General features: G+C 54.9%; 6 protein-coding genes across 6 annotated transcripts; 1 reads left to right on the top strand and 5 right to left on the bottom strand.

Moving 5' to 3' along the window:
* Window positions 1-449: 449 nt before the first annotated feature.
* PHACADRAFT_253738 (uncharacterized protein) lies at window positions 450-4878 on the bottom strand. The gene is made up of 6 exons (XM_007394330.1): window positions 4678-4878; window positions 4207-4607; window positions 2042-4142; window positions 1314-1983; window positions 571-1261; window positions 450-522 (listed from the first exon to the last, which is right to left on the bottom strand). The coding sequence occupies exons 2-4, from the start codon at window positions 4539-4541 to the stop codon at window positions 1960-1962; spliced, it is 2460 nt and encodes an 819-aa protein (XP_007394392.1). The 5' UTR covers window positions 4542-4607; window positions 4678-4878; the 3' UTR covers window positions 450-522; window positions 571-1261; window positions 1314-1959.
* A 352-nt stretch (window positions 4879-5230) lies between these two features.
* PHACADRAFT_253734 (uncharacterized protein) lies at window positions 5231-9640 on the bottom strand. Its single transcript, XM_007394329.1, has 10 exons — window positions 9515-9640; window positions 9293-9442; window positions 9064-9243; window positions 8927-9013; window positions 8404-8874; window positions 8110-8346; window positions 7901-8056; window positions 7752-7847; window positions 7541-7699; window positions 5231-7486 (listed from the first exon to the last, which is right to left on the bottom strand). Exons 1-10 carry the CDS (start codon window positions 9614-9616, stop codon window positions 5321-5323), a joined length of 3804 nt encoding a protein of 1267 aa, XP_007394391.1. The 5' UTR covers window positions 9617-9640; the 3' UTR covers window positions 5231-5320.
* A 45-nt stretch (window positions 9641-9685) lies between these two features.
* Window positions 9686-10035, bottom strand: PHACADRAFT_253733 (uncharacterized protein). The gene has a single exon (XM_007394328.1). The coding sequence runs from the start codon at window positions 9923-9925 to the stop codon at window positions 9698-9700; it is 228 nt and encodes a 75-aa protein (XP_007394390.1). The 5' UTR covers window positions 9926-10035; the 3' UTR covers window positions 9686-9697.
* A 2181-nt stretch (window positions 10036-12216) lies between these two features.
* Window positions 12217-12745, bottom strand: PHACADRAFT_92028 (uncharacterized protein; the record flags this gene model as incomplete). Its single annotated transcript, XM_007394327.1, has 3 exons — window positions 12217-12400; window positions 12469-12598; window positions 12649-12745. Coding segments are annotated over 3 exons (411 nt in total), but the record flags the coding sequence as incomplete, so codon positions are not given.
* A 549-nt stretch (window positions 12746-13294) lies between these two features.
* On the top strand, window positions 13295-14730 carry PHACADRAFT_253732 (uncharacterized protein). Its single transcript, XM_007394326.1, has 7 exons — window positions 13295-13419; window positions 13491-13641; window positions 13698-13769; window positions 13856-14022; window positions 14089-14249; window positions 14311-14326; window positions 14384-14730. Exons 1-7 carry the CDS (start codon window positions 13345-13347, stop codon window positions 14429-14431), a joined length of 690 nt encoding a protein of 229 aa, XP_007394388.1. The 5' UTR covers window positions 13295-13344; the 3' UTR covers window positions 14432-14730.
* A 349-nt stretch (window positions 14731-15079) lies between these two features.
* On the bottom strand, window positions 15080-16598 carry PHACADRAFT_194144 (uncharacterized protein; the record flags this gene model as incomplete). The annotated part of the gene is made up of 2 exons (XM_007394325.1): window positions 15080-16168; window positions 16218-16598. The coding sequence occupies 2 exons, from the start codon at window positions 16596-16598 to the stop codon at window positions 15080-15082; spliced, it is 1470 nt and encodes a 489-aa protein (XP_007394387.1).
* Window positions 16599-16741: the final 143 nt, after the last annotated feature.

Here is a 16741-nt window from a genome sequence, read left to right as displayed (position 1 = left end):
CTGCGTGTGCGTTCTACCCATGTGTTGTTTAATATTTTGAGACTCGAGAGTCAATACACTGTTTTTCCTCTGCTATCACCCTGTGATCTCTAAAGAACTATACCCTGCAATCTACCGCATTGCAGACAGCAGTTTTTAAGACCCTCCGCTTGTCGAAAGTTAACATGCGTTGTGTGCGACACATTGGTAGCGCTGCTTTCTGCTCCCTCGCGCGCTCGGCGGGCATTATCCGGAACGTGATTGCATGCCAGGATCCTTGAAGGGGGCAACTTGCTCGATCCCCATGTCTCTGACCACCATCACCCTCGCTGGGTGATTCATCCAGCTCGTATTGTTCTTTGCAGCAAGATGCCTGCGTACTCGGCCGACGAAGACTCCTGGCTGTCTGCTCTCTCTGTCCCGCTCATCCTAGGAGTCGTCATAACCTTCTTCGTCGTGATCTCGACAGGCAGCACCTCAGGGACGTCGTCATCGTACTCCTCAAGGAAAGACAGACAGCGACGGAAGGGAAAGCGGAAAGAGGTATGTACCATCCTTCGGCTCCCTGCAGTCCTCTTGAACGACCCTTAGGACACCAGCGGCGAGTGGGAGCTTGTTAGGCGCAGCATTCCAGTCGAAATCATTGAACATATCATCGACCATCTTGCCAACGACAAGCGTACGCTGAGAGTGTGTGCGCTGACGAGTCGTGTTTGGCTTCCCCGCACACGGTATCATCTCTATCGCACGCTCATAGTCCGTCGCGGGGGACCCGACCCATACAAGTTGCGCGCTGCTCCCCAGGTCGCGCGATGTATACATTGCGTTGTCGTGCGCGACGGCCTATGGAACGAAGTAACCAACTCAGTGCTCGTCAAGCTAGGGCATGTCGAGCGTCTTCATCTCAGCATCTCGTACGGGCACATCACGCGCGACATCTCGTCAGAGCAGTTCCCGCACTTTCCTGCGCTGAAAGAGTTGCGCCTTGAGAATGTCGCGTTTCGTTCGGGCGACGAGCTGCTCTCCATTCTGCGTAGCCTGCGAAGCCTATCGAGTATTTCGATTCCTCTTACTTCCGTGAACTACTTTGCAACCGACAATTCAGCAGAAGGGACTGTATCATCGAGATCAAGTCTTGTACATCTTCCACTAGGGTTCATTCACCTATCCGTGCGACCTGCACCCGGTCGAATAGCGCGTGAGATCCTTGCGATGGCGGGCCCATCTCTCAAGGACCTGTCAATCCGGATAGTGAGCCTCTCCTCCGGGCTGCGTCCGATTTGTAAGCACACTTTTACTCCGTCCTGTGTAGCTTCACTCACTCTCTGCGCTAGCTAACCTCATGCGCAATCTCGACCTCTCGCGAAACACCGCGCTCGAGAGTGCGCTGCTGCACTTTTACTGGAGCGACCCGCTTTGGTATTTCGACACGCCGCGTGCCGAGCAGGACGCCTCGTTCGCGGGTGCGTTCCTCGCCGCCGTACACTCGCCGCGCTTCCACAGTCTCCGCTTGCGCATTGTCGTTCCCGGCGAGCACGAGAACCTGCGCTGGCTCCGCTTCTTTGATGTTGGCTTCCTCGATGCGTTCGCAGAGCCCGTAGATGACGCGGGAATGAGCGTGGACGAAATGCAGCGTGCGGCAGCGCGGGCGAAGGGCCTGCGGAGCTTGCGGCTCGAGCTCAAATTCACATGTGTGCTCACGGAGCCAGAGCTTTCGAAGATACGCCAGCGCGTTGGGGATCAGCTGCCCGGGCTGAGGAGGCGGAACATCTTGGAGATCGAATGCACACAATGAGGACATTGTTGTACTGTACCAGTCATCGCCGCTAACTTATTGTATCTAAGCGGACGGTTGCAGTAATAATGCACGGAACGGTCGGATGCTTTCAGGGAATGCATACATATTCCGTAATATACAGGCAGATAACGAATGAATACCAGCAGCGCGTACACTCAACTTACATGTCAGCCGCCGGGGCCTCAAATATAGGTATACTTTATGAACTGTGATCAATTCATCAGCAACGTGATCGCTGCGCTGCAGAGCGAGCCAAGCACTCACCGTCTTGTAGGGCTTCCTCGGGTCCTCGCCACGGACCGGCAGGCTGTCGGGGAACTCTGGCACGTTCCGGTCGTACGGCAGCGTCTCGCCGCGGTGATTCATCCAGCCCTCGAGTGCATGCGGGTAGTGCGCGAGCTCCTCTGGCATCGCATAGGATGGCGGCGCATACACGACGAACTGCTGAGCCTTGTGCGCGCTTCGTGGCGACGGGAGCGATGGCGAGTCGGAGATCATGAGCAGATGGTCTCCGCGCCGGTTCCAATAACCGTAGCGTACCTGGCGGCGGCGCGGCGAGGCTTGTTGGGAAGAAGAACGAGAATTCTGGTGAGAAGATTGGTGAATGGGTTGGTGCGAGGTCTGGTGGGAAGAAGTTTGAGACTGGTGGCTTTGATATGAGTCGCTTGGAGGCCGAGACGATGACTGCGCCCGCGACTGTGCTCGCTGTCGGTTGTATTCTTGGCTAGCCTGACTCGCCGCGGCAGCAGCAGAAGCGGACGATGACGCAGAGGAGACGTATGCAGCGGGCATCGGCGGCGGGGGTAAAGGATTCTTATTTGGCGAGGGCGAAGGTACGCGTGACGGCACGACAGGCGGCATGTATGTCGGTGAGGGCATGGGTGGTATGACAGCAGGTTCCCCAGATACCGTAGGGTCCAGAGACGGGTAGGTGCGGCTACGCCCGGGAGCGCGTGCATGTGTAGAGGGCGACCGCTTCGGGGTCTTGGACGACCTGGACGGTGCACGGGACAGAGAGGCCGAGGGACTTTCCTCTGGTATCACAGGAATACTGCTCGGTGGCGACTGTGAGGAGGTGGCAACAAGTGGGTATGTGTGGCTACGACTCATTTCGCGCGGACTGGGGCTCGATTTACATGGAGCAGGTACGCTAGCTACGATGAGAGGGCTCAGAATGCCAGTAGGCTCATCAGTGAAGCTGGATAAGAATACGCCAGACGAGGCGGAGGTAGGTGGTGTATCCAGGGTCATGGACGATAACAGGGTCATGGACAATAGAGTGCTGCCAATGGATGGGGCCGATGAATCCCTATGAGAAGCTTGAGAGGGTGTAGCAACGCCAGAATCAGCCGGTCCAGATGGAGATGGTGTGGGGGGACCATAGATCGGCCCATGAGCATGAGGGCGAGCCGGCGACTCGTCGTCGGTCTCCGTATCAGTGTCTATCAAGGCATTTCGAGCTCTGGAGGATGCTCTTGTATGACGTGGTGGTGACGAAAGAGACGAGGGTCGCGTGGTAGTGTCGTCCCTAGAACCCTCCCGAGTAGGACGTCGAGTGGGCGTGGCTGCACCTGCAGTTGCGGATGCAGAAGATGATCCCGCACCGATATAGTGCTGGGGCGTGCGAATGATGTTCGCGGAAAATGTCGGTTTCAGCTGTTGCTGTGAATTGAACACGGAGTCTGCACTACCTCCGTCAGAACGAGTCTGGGATGAGGCTGTGGAGACGTGAGTCGGAGTGCGCGGAGGCTTGGGCGACACAGCCGACGGCGCGAGAGCCTGCGCGGATGCTGTAGAGACTTGAGTTGGAGTGCGAGGAGGGTTCGGTATTGCCGACTGCGTCTGGGACTCCTGCTGACGTGGTTGCTGTTGCTGTTGGCGCTGTTGTTGTTGTTGTTGGTAATATTGCGAGAAGACAGACACCGCCGCGGGGGCGGAGGACGGCTGCATGGAACTTTGGACCAGCGACTCCGTGCGTGAGCGTCGAAGAGTCCGCGTACCTTCCGCATCGGAAGAAGGATATATGTTCTGACTGGCAGTACGATGAGTTGGACTACGATGGTGATGGTGTCGGTGGGCTCGTTGCTGTTGCTCTTGCATCTGTTGCGCACTTATACCAGCCGACGCAGGTTGGGGCTGCTTGCTTGAATGGTGATGATGCTGATGCGTTTGGGAGGAATTCTGTGAGTCTCGGACACCAAGTCCATTACCGATATCTGGCTGCTCCTCAGGGCGATCGTCTGACTTACTGAGCTCCTTGGGCACCCATAGCCACGGTGTTTGAGGCGCGCCATCGTCTTTGCTCCGTTGCTTCGCCCCTTCTCTCTCCTCCACCTCTTTCGACATCTTCTCCAGCTCCTCCACCCTGAGGTACAACAACACAAGCAAGTGAGATAGCGCATGCTACGCGTGAATTACACTGTACATACGTCCACATATTCTCGAGACCAAGGGGATTCTTCTTCAGCTCAGTCGCGTAGTATGCTGCATCGCCAGGGTTCGGTATACGCTTGTATGGGTTATAAGCCGGTGCTGCAGCCGCAGGAACGCCCCAGCTCGGGTGAGGAGCCCACAGTGTTGCTTGGACCGTAGGGTTGCCTCGAAACATAGGGTTCCATTGCCATTGACCTCCTGTCCAAGCTCGGGGATCGACACCAGGGGGCTGAGGCGGCGGATTAGGCATCGGCGCGGAGGGAGGCCAGCTGCCCGACCAGCCAGTAGGTGCGCTGCGCCCATGCCAGGTTTGATACTGCTGAGGGCCCATCCAGGACATCATGTCGAAGCGCAAGGGCAGCGTTCAACGCCGAGTTCAAGATAAAGATGCGCCGTACTTCAAAGCGCGAAGGGCAACCAGGGTTGTCAGCACCCAGAGATATTATACGAACTCGCGTAGTACTTACGTAGATAAATGAGAGGATCTTCCAGAACACGCTTTGTCGGTAATGTGAGATGGCAACAAGCGTCGGAGCGCGAAGATTCATGCAAGGTTTGGCTTCAGACGAGGCGTTGCAGCGAGATATGTCGGCTTTGTACAGATATAGCAACCCCGGATGTACAGGCGAGTATCGCAGTCGGCCTCGAGTCTCCAAAAATCGCCGTCTGTGAAGTCGGGCTCGAGGCAGAAGCAGTACGCAGGGCTCGGCGAGCCGGACACCACATGTACAGCATTCCATCGACTCGGTCGTTTCCGAAGGGCCCCCGCGGCTGAGCGCATCCTCAACAGGGAACAATTAGCGGGTAAGGATACATCCAGCCGTTAGATATGCGCAAACTATCCCAGAAGATGCGTAGTGGAAACTTCATCGACGTCCAGAGCAAGATCACTGGGCGGCGAGGAGCAAAATGGGCGAGCGGAAGATATGTTTCATGAGCGAGCGCCCAACGGGGAAGGGAATCAGTGAGCGTAATTTCACTCGGCATATTATATAGCACAGATACAACGTCCTATAAATTAGAGGAATAAATAAGAGCAAGGAGTACATCGAAATGGCATGTAAGGGACAAGAACAAAAGGTGATCAAAGAAGTCGCAGAGCCCAAGCAATCAAAACCAGTATTCCAGTCCGATACCACCATGTGCATTGTGCATGTGTTCGTACACCTGTCCACTCTCCTTGAACGTCGACAGACACACCCAGCAAATGTGCGCTTTGCAGTGTGTGCATGTGATGTGGTTGCAGCCCGAGATGCGCTCGATGGGAATCTTGCATCCCGGGCAGTTCTTGACGTCGCGGGTGCTCGACCACTGCTGGAAGAGACGTCGGTCATCTGCCTCGCGCCGCGCACACGTCGTGCCATCGTGACTCTCGACGTGGCACTTGCCGCAGATACGGATGAGGCAGGACGGGCACTGCAAAACGGTGTCGGCAGGCGCCGGGCGGTAGACTTGTGGACAGTCGGGTGTCGGGCAATAGAAGAACTCTTCTGGTCTGGAGTGGATGTAGGTAAGGAAAGACGCGCGAACAACGTCGAAAAATTTTGCTGCGGGAAGAATTTCCTTTACAACATGCATGGGAACGAGCGAGCCGCAGCGACCCTCGTCTCCCAGACAAGTCACAGGAAATACGCGCGTATCGACGGTTGCGAGTAAGTAGCCTTCAAGACAACTCTTGCACCAAGAGTGCCCGCAAGGAAGCGTTACTGGCAAGCTGACGTCGTCCAGGCAGACGGGACAGCTGTTTCCACGGTGACTGCGATGGAGGTTGTGCCGCTCCTGCACATGCCGCAGGATAAGCCGAGTCACTCGCAGAGCATCGTCGTTGCCCCGAATCTTCAGGCTCCGTGTAGCAAAGTCCAAAACAATATTCTCGCGCCCAAGTTCCTGCTGTAATTTCATGAGGTCAGCGCTAACGAAGAGTCCGATCAGCTTCCCATCGAGAGGGAAACTGTGGAACATCTGTGTTCGTAGATTTTGCACCTTTCGCAGGATCGTAGAGCGTACAGCATGTCGCGCGGCGGGGGGCCCGAAGAGTGCGATGGAGCACTTGCGCGGGTCGCGAGTGATAAGCAGCCCGTGATGCGCCTGCTGAAGCTGCTCAAGATACAGCGCCCCAGCTCGTGAAGAGAAGAATGGGTCCCACACGCTGTGCTTGTCAGCTGTGACCCGATCGCCTCTGAGGAGAGTTTCGAACGACGCCTTGATTTTCGTGAGGACCGGAAGCTCATCGGCGGCGAGCTTGACACCGACAGGGGGCGCATCCTTGGACGGCCCGCGTTTGTCAAACCAAGAGATACTGCAACTCTCTCGACCAGCTCTGAGACGGTTGCGGAGTGCCACTAGATCGTATAGGAGGGCTTTGAAGACATCCCGGGGAAGGGTGTAGTTGATCGTTCGTGTATGAGTAGCCAATAGCACCTCGTCGCCTAAGAACTTGAATCGGCGATTATTAAGCGCTTTGGTAGCTCTTGCGGCTGCGGCCGGTGATGCGTAATGCGCCCAAGCCAGTACACGCTGCCTTGAGAAAGGCGGTGCAAGTACAGTGATCTTGAGGAGCTCACCGTGCTGTCTGGCAGTACGGAACAGCTCATGAAGGGCATCGTTTAGTAACATGTAGTTTGGACGATCAATCATAGGTCGTCCGACTGGGGAGAACTGCGCAAGATTAGACTCCTTGGTATCCGGGGGAAGCCCCAGGACTCTGACAGTGAAAGCCCCGACACTAGGGACACCTCGGTGTAAGACAGCTTGGAGCTCGCAGTCGCCCATCTCGGTCGCTTTGATCTTAGTGATCGCCTGTTCCGCAGCGTCTAGAGAGGTGTAGCCGAGGTAGGCAATTCGGCAAGGCGCAGCAAACTCGAGATGTACATCGCCATCTTGCACTGACCCTTTGCCGAGAGAAGTGGAGTGCTGGGAGGCGAGCTGAACGTGAAGTTCGACGCCAAATAAGGGCTGGTTGTTCAGGCCGGCGGCGGCTTTGACGGCCTCGTCATACGTTGGGTATGTCGCCCTCACTGTCATGGTAGGAGCGTCGCATACGTCTGGTAGGTGTACTTCTGAGACTTCCCCAAATCGTCTTAACGCATGCGTTAAATCGCCAGCAGTCTTGTTGGAGGGCACGCCCTTGATGAGGACGACGCGTGACTCGAAACCGGTCTTGACATGCTGTACTTGTAAGCCTGGTCCAAATGCGACGTGAACAGCATCAAGGACGTTGATGGACATGATTTCTGGCGGAGGTTTCGATGGCCGTGCATTGCCAGGTGCAAATCGCTGAGAACGGCGTGAACATGCTGCGCGATCCGAGAGTATGAGCCAATAAGATACCTGCTCTATACCAAGGCCAGGTGGAAATATAGGTACTGGCTTCATTGGCTGTATGGTAAAAGTAGACTCCCGGGCTGGAACAAGCGTCGGGACCGGCTGCTTTTGACTTCCGGCTGGCTGGCTAGCTGGTCCTTGCAAGGTGTTCAGAAGCCGGTTCAGCTGAACAACTCTCATTAGTTGGCAGGTAAGACGTAATAATTTCCGTACTCACTTTAGCTTCTATGCTTCGCTGATCTGATACGGGATCCTTACGAGTATGTCCAGAGTCGGTATCGAGCGATGACCACGAAGACGCAGCCGCCAACGTCTACGACTTATCAGTTCCTAAGCTACTATGCACGTACAGAGCCATAGTCTTACCTGTACACGCGCTGGTTCAGATGCCTTGCGCGGATGAACAAACCTACAATTTTGGCGAATGCAGCGGCCCCTCTGGAAATTTCTGCAGACTGGGTGGGTGACGGGGTTTGAGGCGTCATCCGTCAATAGCGGTGACGTCTCTGGAGAGGTTGAACCCTAGCGGGGATGGGTCACTAATGAAGGAAAGACTATTCGCAAGTGGTACTTACGGTAGAGAAGCCACGCTCGGGGACAGCGTTTTCCGGAGGGATCACGAGTTGCGGCAGCGCGGGGGGCTTACGCTGTCGTCTAGTGCCTATTCCTTCAGGTGAAGGTTGAGTCGGGAGAGGTGTCTTCTCCTGTTCAGCGACAGGTTCCTCTCCGGGGTGCTGCCTCCAGCAATGCTCCCCTAGCCAGCATGCTCCCTCCAAAAACTTTTCACAGACCTCATCAGAAGCGCCTAGGTACTGCATTTATAAGGTTACGTCAATAGTCCGGCGTAGGACGGTAACAGAGCGTAGTACCTTCTTCCATTCGTGCAACGGAGGGTGCAGTCTACGGCATTCGCGACCATAAATGCACTTCATGTTCCTCGTCATGTACATATAACACGGAAGCTTTGGCTCATCGGCATCCGCAGGTTCGGCTGCTGTAGCGCTTGCACATTCGGAGGCGGCAGTGGTAGATGCAGACACGGAAGTGCCCGTCACGAAGTCATGGACCGAAACTTTAGGTTCTGCAGCGGCCTTGGGTGGGTGCACAAACCGACAATTATTCCCCCATGTGCATCGGCCTCTGAGGTATTGGCGGCACTCCTCGACCAGCGTCTGCCCGGCGTCGGGCGCGGTTGTCGCAGCCGGCTTCGAAGTAGGAACGACCGGTTTGCTAACCTTTGATTCAACTGATGGGAGACTTGGATTGAATTTCACACCAGGTGGTCGGTCCGGCGGCTTGCTACCAAGACCCTCAGTCGACAATGAGGGTGCAGCTTTATGCTAAGGCGGGATGAGCTGGTGTAAGTATGAATCAAAAGCGACAGTCACTTACTGCTTGTTCCTGAACATGCTGTCGATGACATTTTCTGCCCCATTTGCATCGATCTCTTAGGAATTTTTGGCAAATCTCGTCACTCTTCTGGAATGCACGTTCAGCCATACCGCCGACTTCGTGATGTAAAGACGTACTTGAAGGCGAGGGGTAGAGGAGTTAGGCTCCTCCTGCTCGTGATAGGAAGACACTGTAGAAGTCTCGGAGGCAACATCCTCGTCAGCGTCAGACACAGCTGCTATGATCGAAGCAGCGTCTGTGTCTGTGTCCGTGTCCGTACCATCGTCATGGCGGGACGCCTCTGCCTGGTTGGCGGTCTGCAAAGACGTTAATCGATACTCTACGTCTGTCGGCATGTCCACTCACTGGCAGAATGTGCGGCCGGGCACATCTCTGATTTTTGCAGGTACCATTCGCAAAATTACGACATGGACGCAGATTCTTGGGATGCCGCCGAGGGCAAGGAGATAGTTTGCAACGACCATTAACGTAGCTCAGACACAGGGGGCCGTGCGACTTTCACAAAACAAGAGTGGAGTGTGACTTAGAAACACGGGGCGAAGAGGCGTCATGCAGATGCGTACGTACTCGCTTGGACAGCACAGCTCCTTTAGACGACGGAACGTCGTTTGTGCCGGTTACCGACGGAGCATGTGCGGTTTTAGTAGCCTTGTCGGCGTTCCCCTTCATCGTGGAATGGGCCGCGGGTGGACTAGGATCCTTGACGACGGCAGCGTTCAGGTAAAACGAGACAGCAAGCACAGTGTGGCGTCAGCTTACTGGGGTCTCCGGAGATTGAATTTCCGCGCGCTTTCGGTTTGCACGTTTGCGCTCCTTGGTCACTTGTGCATGTTGCGGGGGAGGCTCAGAGGCGGTGTCCTGCGCTTTGGGTTGCTGCACCCTGGCCTTGCTACGGTCTAGGGGCTGCGGCTCCTGCGCTGACGATGCCTCCTTAGCGGTCGACTTTGTACGGTGCTTGCGCACGGCTGTCCGAGACATGTAGGCCAATGGTCATAGGAAACCTAAGAGAACCCTAGTGGTCGTCTGCGGAGAACGAGAAAGTGTGTGAGCTGCGGTGCCCACGGTTGATGCAGATGGAATGCTTCTGGAGTCAAGTTTCTCACCCCGGAGCCTTGCGTAACCGCCACGAACCTTACTTGCGCCGATCACCGATCACTAACGGGATAGCAAACATTTGTTACATTGTAACACTTAATTACTTACCTTCTTTTCACAAGTCAATAACTCTTATCGTAAACCTCTTCTATCCGCTCCTAGCTTCGCGGCGCGTTGGGGCAAATTGACGCCCGCCAGTATGTAGATCCCCCTGCCTCGTGCTACTCATTGTAGGCGACGGGACTGAGCTCGCATCTCATCAAGATTTGTGCACAAGCAATGAAACTCTGGACGGAAGACTAAGACAGTCCTCGCTTGAGCGATATGGTTTATGAGCCGGCGCTAGAGCTACATTGGACTCAACTACAAGTAGTGATTCTAGTGAAGCGGGCAAAATCGGAGATCGTTGTTGTAGCCGGCAGAGAATATCGAATAAGAAGGCATAAGGGGCGGGATGACAAGACAACAGAGAGGAATATGGCGGCGGCAGAGTAACAGAGACTAAGAACCATGGGATTCCGGCCTCGGAGCGCAAAGTCGATCAGGAATTCGCGAGAATCGATGTTGCCGGTAACGAGCGGTAGGCACGGGAGTAGCACAGGCACCGAGACAAGCGGAATGCGAAGGCGGTGAACCGAAAGTTTGGGAAGCTGAACACGAGTAGTCAAGCGTGGTCGTTTCGCTCTCAAGTGGTTCCTGACTGCGGTGGCACCGTTCCTTGTCGCCTAGAGAGATCAGACGAGGAAGTGTATTTGTCGAGAGCCATTTCCTAAGAGAGAGCAATAAAAGAAGAGAACCCTTTCTGATGCATGAGCGAAGTCCTTGTGATAGTCAAAAGTGCAACTAGAATTGAGGACGCACCGCAACCGTGGAGAAGCCGACACGCAAGAGGTACCAAAACGCTTGGAGACAAAAGCATCCAACCCGGACAATCGGCAGCTGTGATAAAATGTCTATGTTTGTTCGGTTCCCTGTGATCAGTGAAATCGATATTTGTCAGTACATGAGGCACGCTACGAGCCGGTACTTACCGTTGAACGCCACTTGGAGCAGCCACATGAGACTATAGTCGGCCCACTCTCGTACCCACTGCGCATCCCAGATGCTAGCATGATAACGACCGGTGTTAGTTAGCTCCTCTCTTACGGCGGTCGCGGTTGCGTTGATAGCCGATAGCTCGTTACGAGTACTGTTGGTTAGTTCAACTAGGACCAGTGCGAGGCGAGCGGCGGAGTGGGTGGCGTCTTGTTGCACACGCTGTGCAACGGCAGCTTGTGAGACGTGTATCGCAAGCTGAGACGTGGCTTCGGAGCTCGTTACCAGGAGCCGCTCAATCGACTACGGGAAAATTAAGGTTATCTCTCGGTAGAATGCAGAGCTGCTAAGAATTTGCCTGTTGCAGCCCCTGGACGTCATTTCCGAGACTTTTCCAGCCGGCCATTGTGGATTCCTGGAACGTTCGGGATTATGAGCTACCGATGGCTGCCACACAGCCTGCACGTACAGCTTGTTCTTGCAAAGTCTGGTACTGGGCAGCCGCTCCTGCGAATGCTATGGCAATTTCAGTCTCGAAGTCTCGCTTGAGAGATGGAACGAGTGCAGTCAAAGCGGCCGCGTGCTTTCGATCCTGATCAGTGACGCGAAGGAGGAGTAGCTATATAGCATACCTTTTCCACGGCCATGTCCAGGTTCAGGCTCAGCTACAGGAGTGTTAGCGGTCCCCTGCCTTCGAAGCTCTGTCATATTCTACGATACCTCTTCAGCGGCAAGACGGCCGGCTAAAGTGTGAGATTCTTGCAGTTCTACTAACATGTCCCTGAAGACTGTCATAGCCTAGACCGAATGAGCGTTCCCAGAGTCAAACACGTGTGTGCTTCGCGCACCTCCGTAGATAGACTAGTAACGGACTGGTGCAGGACGCTCGAAGCCCGCGACAGGGTGTTTTGCATAGCACTCATATCTGCAAGGGATGCTTGGACCCGCTGTCTCTTTGGATCAGCACCCGGATCATGAAGCGTATGAAATTGACGTACTTGTAGTACGCCGTCTAGACGGTCCTGTCTCCGCAAGTTGTCATCTGCTTGCGCCCTAATCGCTTGAAGAAGCAACAAAACATCAGATGTTGCATTCCTATATGTCTCCTTGGCTGTGTCTTTGGGATGCAGTATTTCAGGCTACTCAGGGTTAGTATGGCTGTTAGACGCACCAATGTCGTGCCACCGTCTGTATGCATAACAAAGTTGCGCTACATAGCGTAATTGAGCCATCTTCGAAACATCAATCAAGAAGTCGCGCTCACGGGCCTCTCGGAGGTATCCGGAGTAGCTGGACCAATACTGCGCACTCCTGGACAACGCCCTGATCGTCGTGACGGTGCACCACAATCAGTACGCCGCATATACGCTATCAGAATATTCGGGACACACCCTACACAGCTGTCCAGCGAAGACCTGGACGGGTGCCCCGACGATGGGTCATCAACAGCCAAAGGCGCACACTCAAGCGGCGGCCAGTGATTCGCGGTGGCAAGCTCGCAAAGGGTCATGGAAGTCGCGGCTAGTGCGGGAATGAGCGCATATAGCGACCGTGGAAGCGTTGCTAATCACCTCGGATTCGCTCTTCTTCGTTCATTTCGAGCTGCTCGCAGTGTACTCGGAGCGCGCTTGCCACTCGTTGGAAACAGTCTGGCTTACGCGTAGCGCGATATGCGTCAAGCTGAGCTAGTGGCACAAATTAGTTGGAATAGGCGTTGACGTAATGGCATCGAGTGTCTTTACCCGCTTTCTCGATGATCGCGGAGACTTCTGCAGACTGCCAAAGGTCTAAGATCGTACACAAATAAGCCGAGGCAGATTTGCTGGAAAAACATAATAGCCGGACCTGGTATTCCACCGCCCTCTGCCCTGCCTGATGCGATGCTTTCTGGTGTTTTCGACCACGAGAACACTCGTCCGCCAGCGAAGGGGCTGCAGCACAAAATCACGCCCCCAAAAATTAGCATGCGTAAGAACATCCTGTAGAGTTGAGAGCCGCTGAGTAATGGTCTAGTAAAATTATTATCTGCACACTGCGCCGCTATCCGAGCCGAAGAAACGCAAACCTTGCAAGAGAGCGGGATGGTCTCAGGCGAAGACGCGACGGGCGCGACTTGTAGCGCCAAGACCAATACGTCATGTGACCGTGGAACGCATCATAGGTTCTCGGCCTATGCCATCTCTTAAACAGTCCTGTATGACGTGTACCCCGGTGCGAGAACCCTTTGCCGTTCACTGCAGCTTGAAACTTGAAACATCCGTAGTCTTATGTCTTCCGAGCCGTCTGTCTTGACGGTCCATCATCTAGACAATTCCAGGTCACAGCGTGTCTTATGGCTCCTGGTGAGAAAATGTCCGGTATTTCCAGGCATATACAGATGGAAGGCTAAGGCTGTGCTATTAATTCCGCACAGGAAGAGCTCGAGCTGCCGTACACTCTCGTTAAGCATCGGCGCCGCGAAGACTTCAGTGTTCCCGAAGAGCTCAGAGTCGTCAATCCTTTGCGAACGGCTCCCGTCATCACAGATGGCGACATCACACTAGCAGAAAGCGGTGCAATTATCGGTGCGAATTTTCATACCTGTGGCGTACTTCTCGTGTCTGAGCATCGGCCGGAACAGAGTACATCTTAGGCAAATACGGCAGCGGCAAGTTCTTGCCTCCTGACTCTGGGAAAGTCGACAACTTGTTTTGTACGTCCTATTATTCTGTCGCGGTTTCAGGATGCAGCCCTGCGCTTGCAGACCTATCCGTTCCTGATTAAACCTTGCCGTGACAGACACACATTACGCCGAGGGCACCCTGATGCCTTTACTCGTGAATAGATTCATTTTTGGCCTAGTACCTACCAAGTCTCCGTTCATCTTCCGCCCGCTTCTGTGGTACATCTTTTCGACGCTAGACAACGCAGTAGTTAATCCCCGCCTCAAGGTCCAAGCGGAATTCGTACGTAGCCTCTAACTACGCAGCCGCTGCCTTCTAAAACGCACTTCTTTCGATCGTCCCGGACAGATCGAAGAACATCTGTCGAAATGCGGAGACTGGTTGGCTGGTGGACAAGGACCCACATCTGCTGACTTCATGATGTCGTTCGCCCTGGAAGTGTGGGCTGACGGGTCTCCGGACATGCTGGGTCCCAAGATCAAAGAGTACGTTAAGCGAGTCCACGCGCGGTACGTTCCTCTGGACCCTACCTTCTTAACCCTGTCTGATGGCATTTTGGCTACACCGCAGTCCGGCCTATCAGCGCGTAAGATGCGCCTTTTGTGCACACAATTTCTTCCGCGATTGACTAGCACCTTGACAGGCTCTGACGAAAGGGGGCGAGTACAAATATGCGAAGCCCGCTCTGTGATCGTCTCAGAAGATTGCGTGCGCCCCTTACACGTTGGAACGTGCTCTTCCAGTTCGGATGTCCCGGATGCTCTCTTCTCGGTAATTCCTTGATCGGGTCTGACACAGCTAGGTCCCCTTCTGCCTCCTGCAAACGGCATAGTAGCATACAACCCTGGATGGCCGCAATGATTTCTGATGAATGTTCCTGTGCTCTGCATACGCTCCCACGTCGTAATACATAACCGCTTGTATTAATTCTGCGTCGTGGACCTGAAGATATGTGCCCAGGCAACGTGTTTCCAGGCTCTACGTAAGCAGCTCGTATGTTATATTGTTATGGACATGCCAGGGCCGTCAGATTATCTGCGTAGAAACAGGATGGATACATAATGGCGTATTACAACTCGATCGGCGAGTTACGATAGGGTACAGTCACTAGGGATACACTGGTCGGGGAGTGAACATGCCTGTGCTCGAGATGCGACAGCATGATGCAGGAGAAGAATAAGCAATACATGCGTAAAATATGGCCTGTGTTTCAAGAAGACGAATAAAGTTCGAAAAACTTATGAAGTGTAACGTCAACAAAAGCGGCACATGAGGCCGGTCTAGGACGAAATAGGTGAAGATCTAAGATACTCACAGGGCCAGAAAATTTTTGACGGATCTAACGGCGGTCATCGACCCGGATTTTCTTGGAAGCGGGACCTCCTTGCGCGAGTTTCGCTTCCCATCGTGCGGGACCCTCACTTTCGACCCACTCACCGGTGACTGGGTCCCGTTCGAAGTCGCCATCACGATAGCCGTACCGCTCTCGCAGCAGCTTGAGGAGCGGGTTCCTAAGCGCAGGGTCCATGCGCACGTTCTCGCCGGGGTGGTAGCTCCCCACGCCATGGCGCGCGAGGCTCTCTTCGAAGAGCGCTTCCTCGTAGGTGCAGCCACAGTTGAGCGTGTTCGGCGGGGCCATGCGCGGCGGGTACGCGCGGCGCTCGCGGCGCGAGTCGTGCCACGCGCACAGAGCGTTGCCCGCGCGGTTCAGCGAGCAGAAGAGCTTGACACGTGTCTCTGTGCGCGACCGCCAGCCTTCGTCGGAGGGCGAGGCGAACGGCGTTGGGAGACCATTGGGACTGCTCCCGTACGCGACGCGCTGTAGCTCTTTCTCGAGATGCTCCGCCTTGGAGCGCATTGTGTGGTACTTGTGCTCCAGCTCCGCGTAACGTGCTCGGAGAGCGCGCACCTCGTCCTCGGGGCGTTCTTGCGAACCGCGTAGAGAGCGGCCCATGGAAATGCTCGGAGTTGTCATTGACGAGGGCGACGCGTTCATTGCCATACCGGTCGGTGAAGTCGAGACTGGCGATGGAAGAATGGTTGGGGGCTGCATGGCTGCCGCACGCGACTGCTGTTGATGATACGTGAATTGATCCGGATACGATGAGGATAGGGCATGTGTAGGACTCCCAGATCCCGAGTACGATGAATTATACTGCTGATATGATAGGAGTGCGTTTGGCGGACTGTCTGAATGAAGGGAAGTGTTCGGAGTAGCAAGGTAAGGACCGAAAGCCTCCTCCGCTGGTGGCGCGACGACATAGCTTCCGGACAACCCAGAGGTTGGGGAAGGCGTCCACGGCATACCAGATGGTGAAGCATTAGAAGGGGAGTGCGTTGATAGGCCGAGCTCTCCCATTGCCCCAGAAAGACTCGAAGTGCCGACCTGAGTGAGGTGTCTAGCACTTGCACTGCGGTACTGGTCGTGCTGCGGCGCGTGAGTGGCAGGCGGACTACAACATGGAACGCGCTCTTACCGCTTGCGAGTAGCTTTCTGGGTTATAGAAGTGCTGCTGGTCTCCACTTCCGCCTCTGCGGTTGGACCCAGATGGTTGTACACCACCTGAGAATCCTCGATGGCTCGGGTTCTGCTCGTCTTTTAGGCCAGTAGATGACCAATTTCCGTAAGGATGCGTCATGATTGACAACTCGCCACGGGGTGAGATCTGCGAATACTTTCGCTTGTAGCGTGTAGAAGACGTCGTATTGGAATATCTGGCGGCGCGGGAAGACGACCGAGAAGAGGGAGGGGAGTGCAGCAGACTATGCCCCGAATCGAGAGAGGCAGGCTCGACCTTGACAGTGGTGGAACTTGGCGACAGCGGATGGCAGTCGTTATATGTCTCAGGAGCGTCCATGGCGGTGCAGGCCATAGGTGGTTGTGCTGGTCAAGAACACGAGTCGGAGTCGTGTGTTGGCTACCTTAACGATACGGATGTTGGGCAACAGGCAGGCTGATCAAGGGTCGCGAGGGACGGTATCATATTCTCCACTGATCCAG

This window comes from Phanerochaete carnosa (assembly GCF_000300595.1).
Source record: "Phanerochaete carnosa HHB-10118-sp unplaced genomic scaffold PHACAscaffold_4, whole genome shotgun sequence".
Classification (NCBI taxonomy): domain Eukaryota; kingdom Fungi; phylum Basidiomycota; class Agaricomycetes; order Polyporales; family Phanerochaetaceae; genus Phanerochaete; species Phanerochaete carnosa.
Note: the sequence above shows the minus strand (reverse complement) of the source record. Positions and strands in the feature narration are given on the sequence as shown.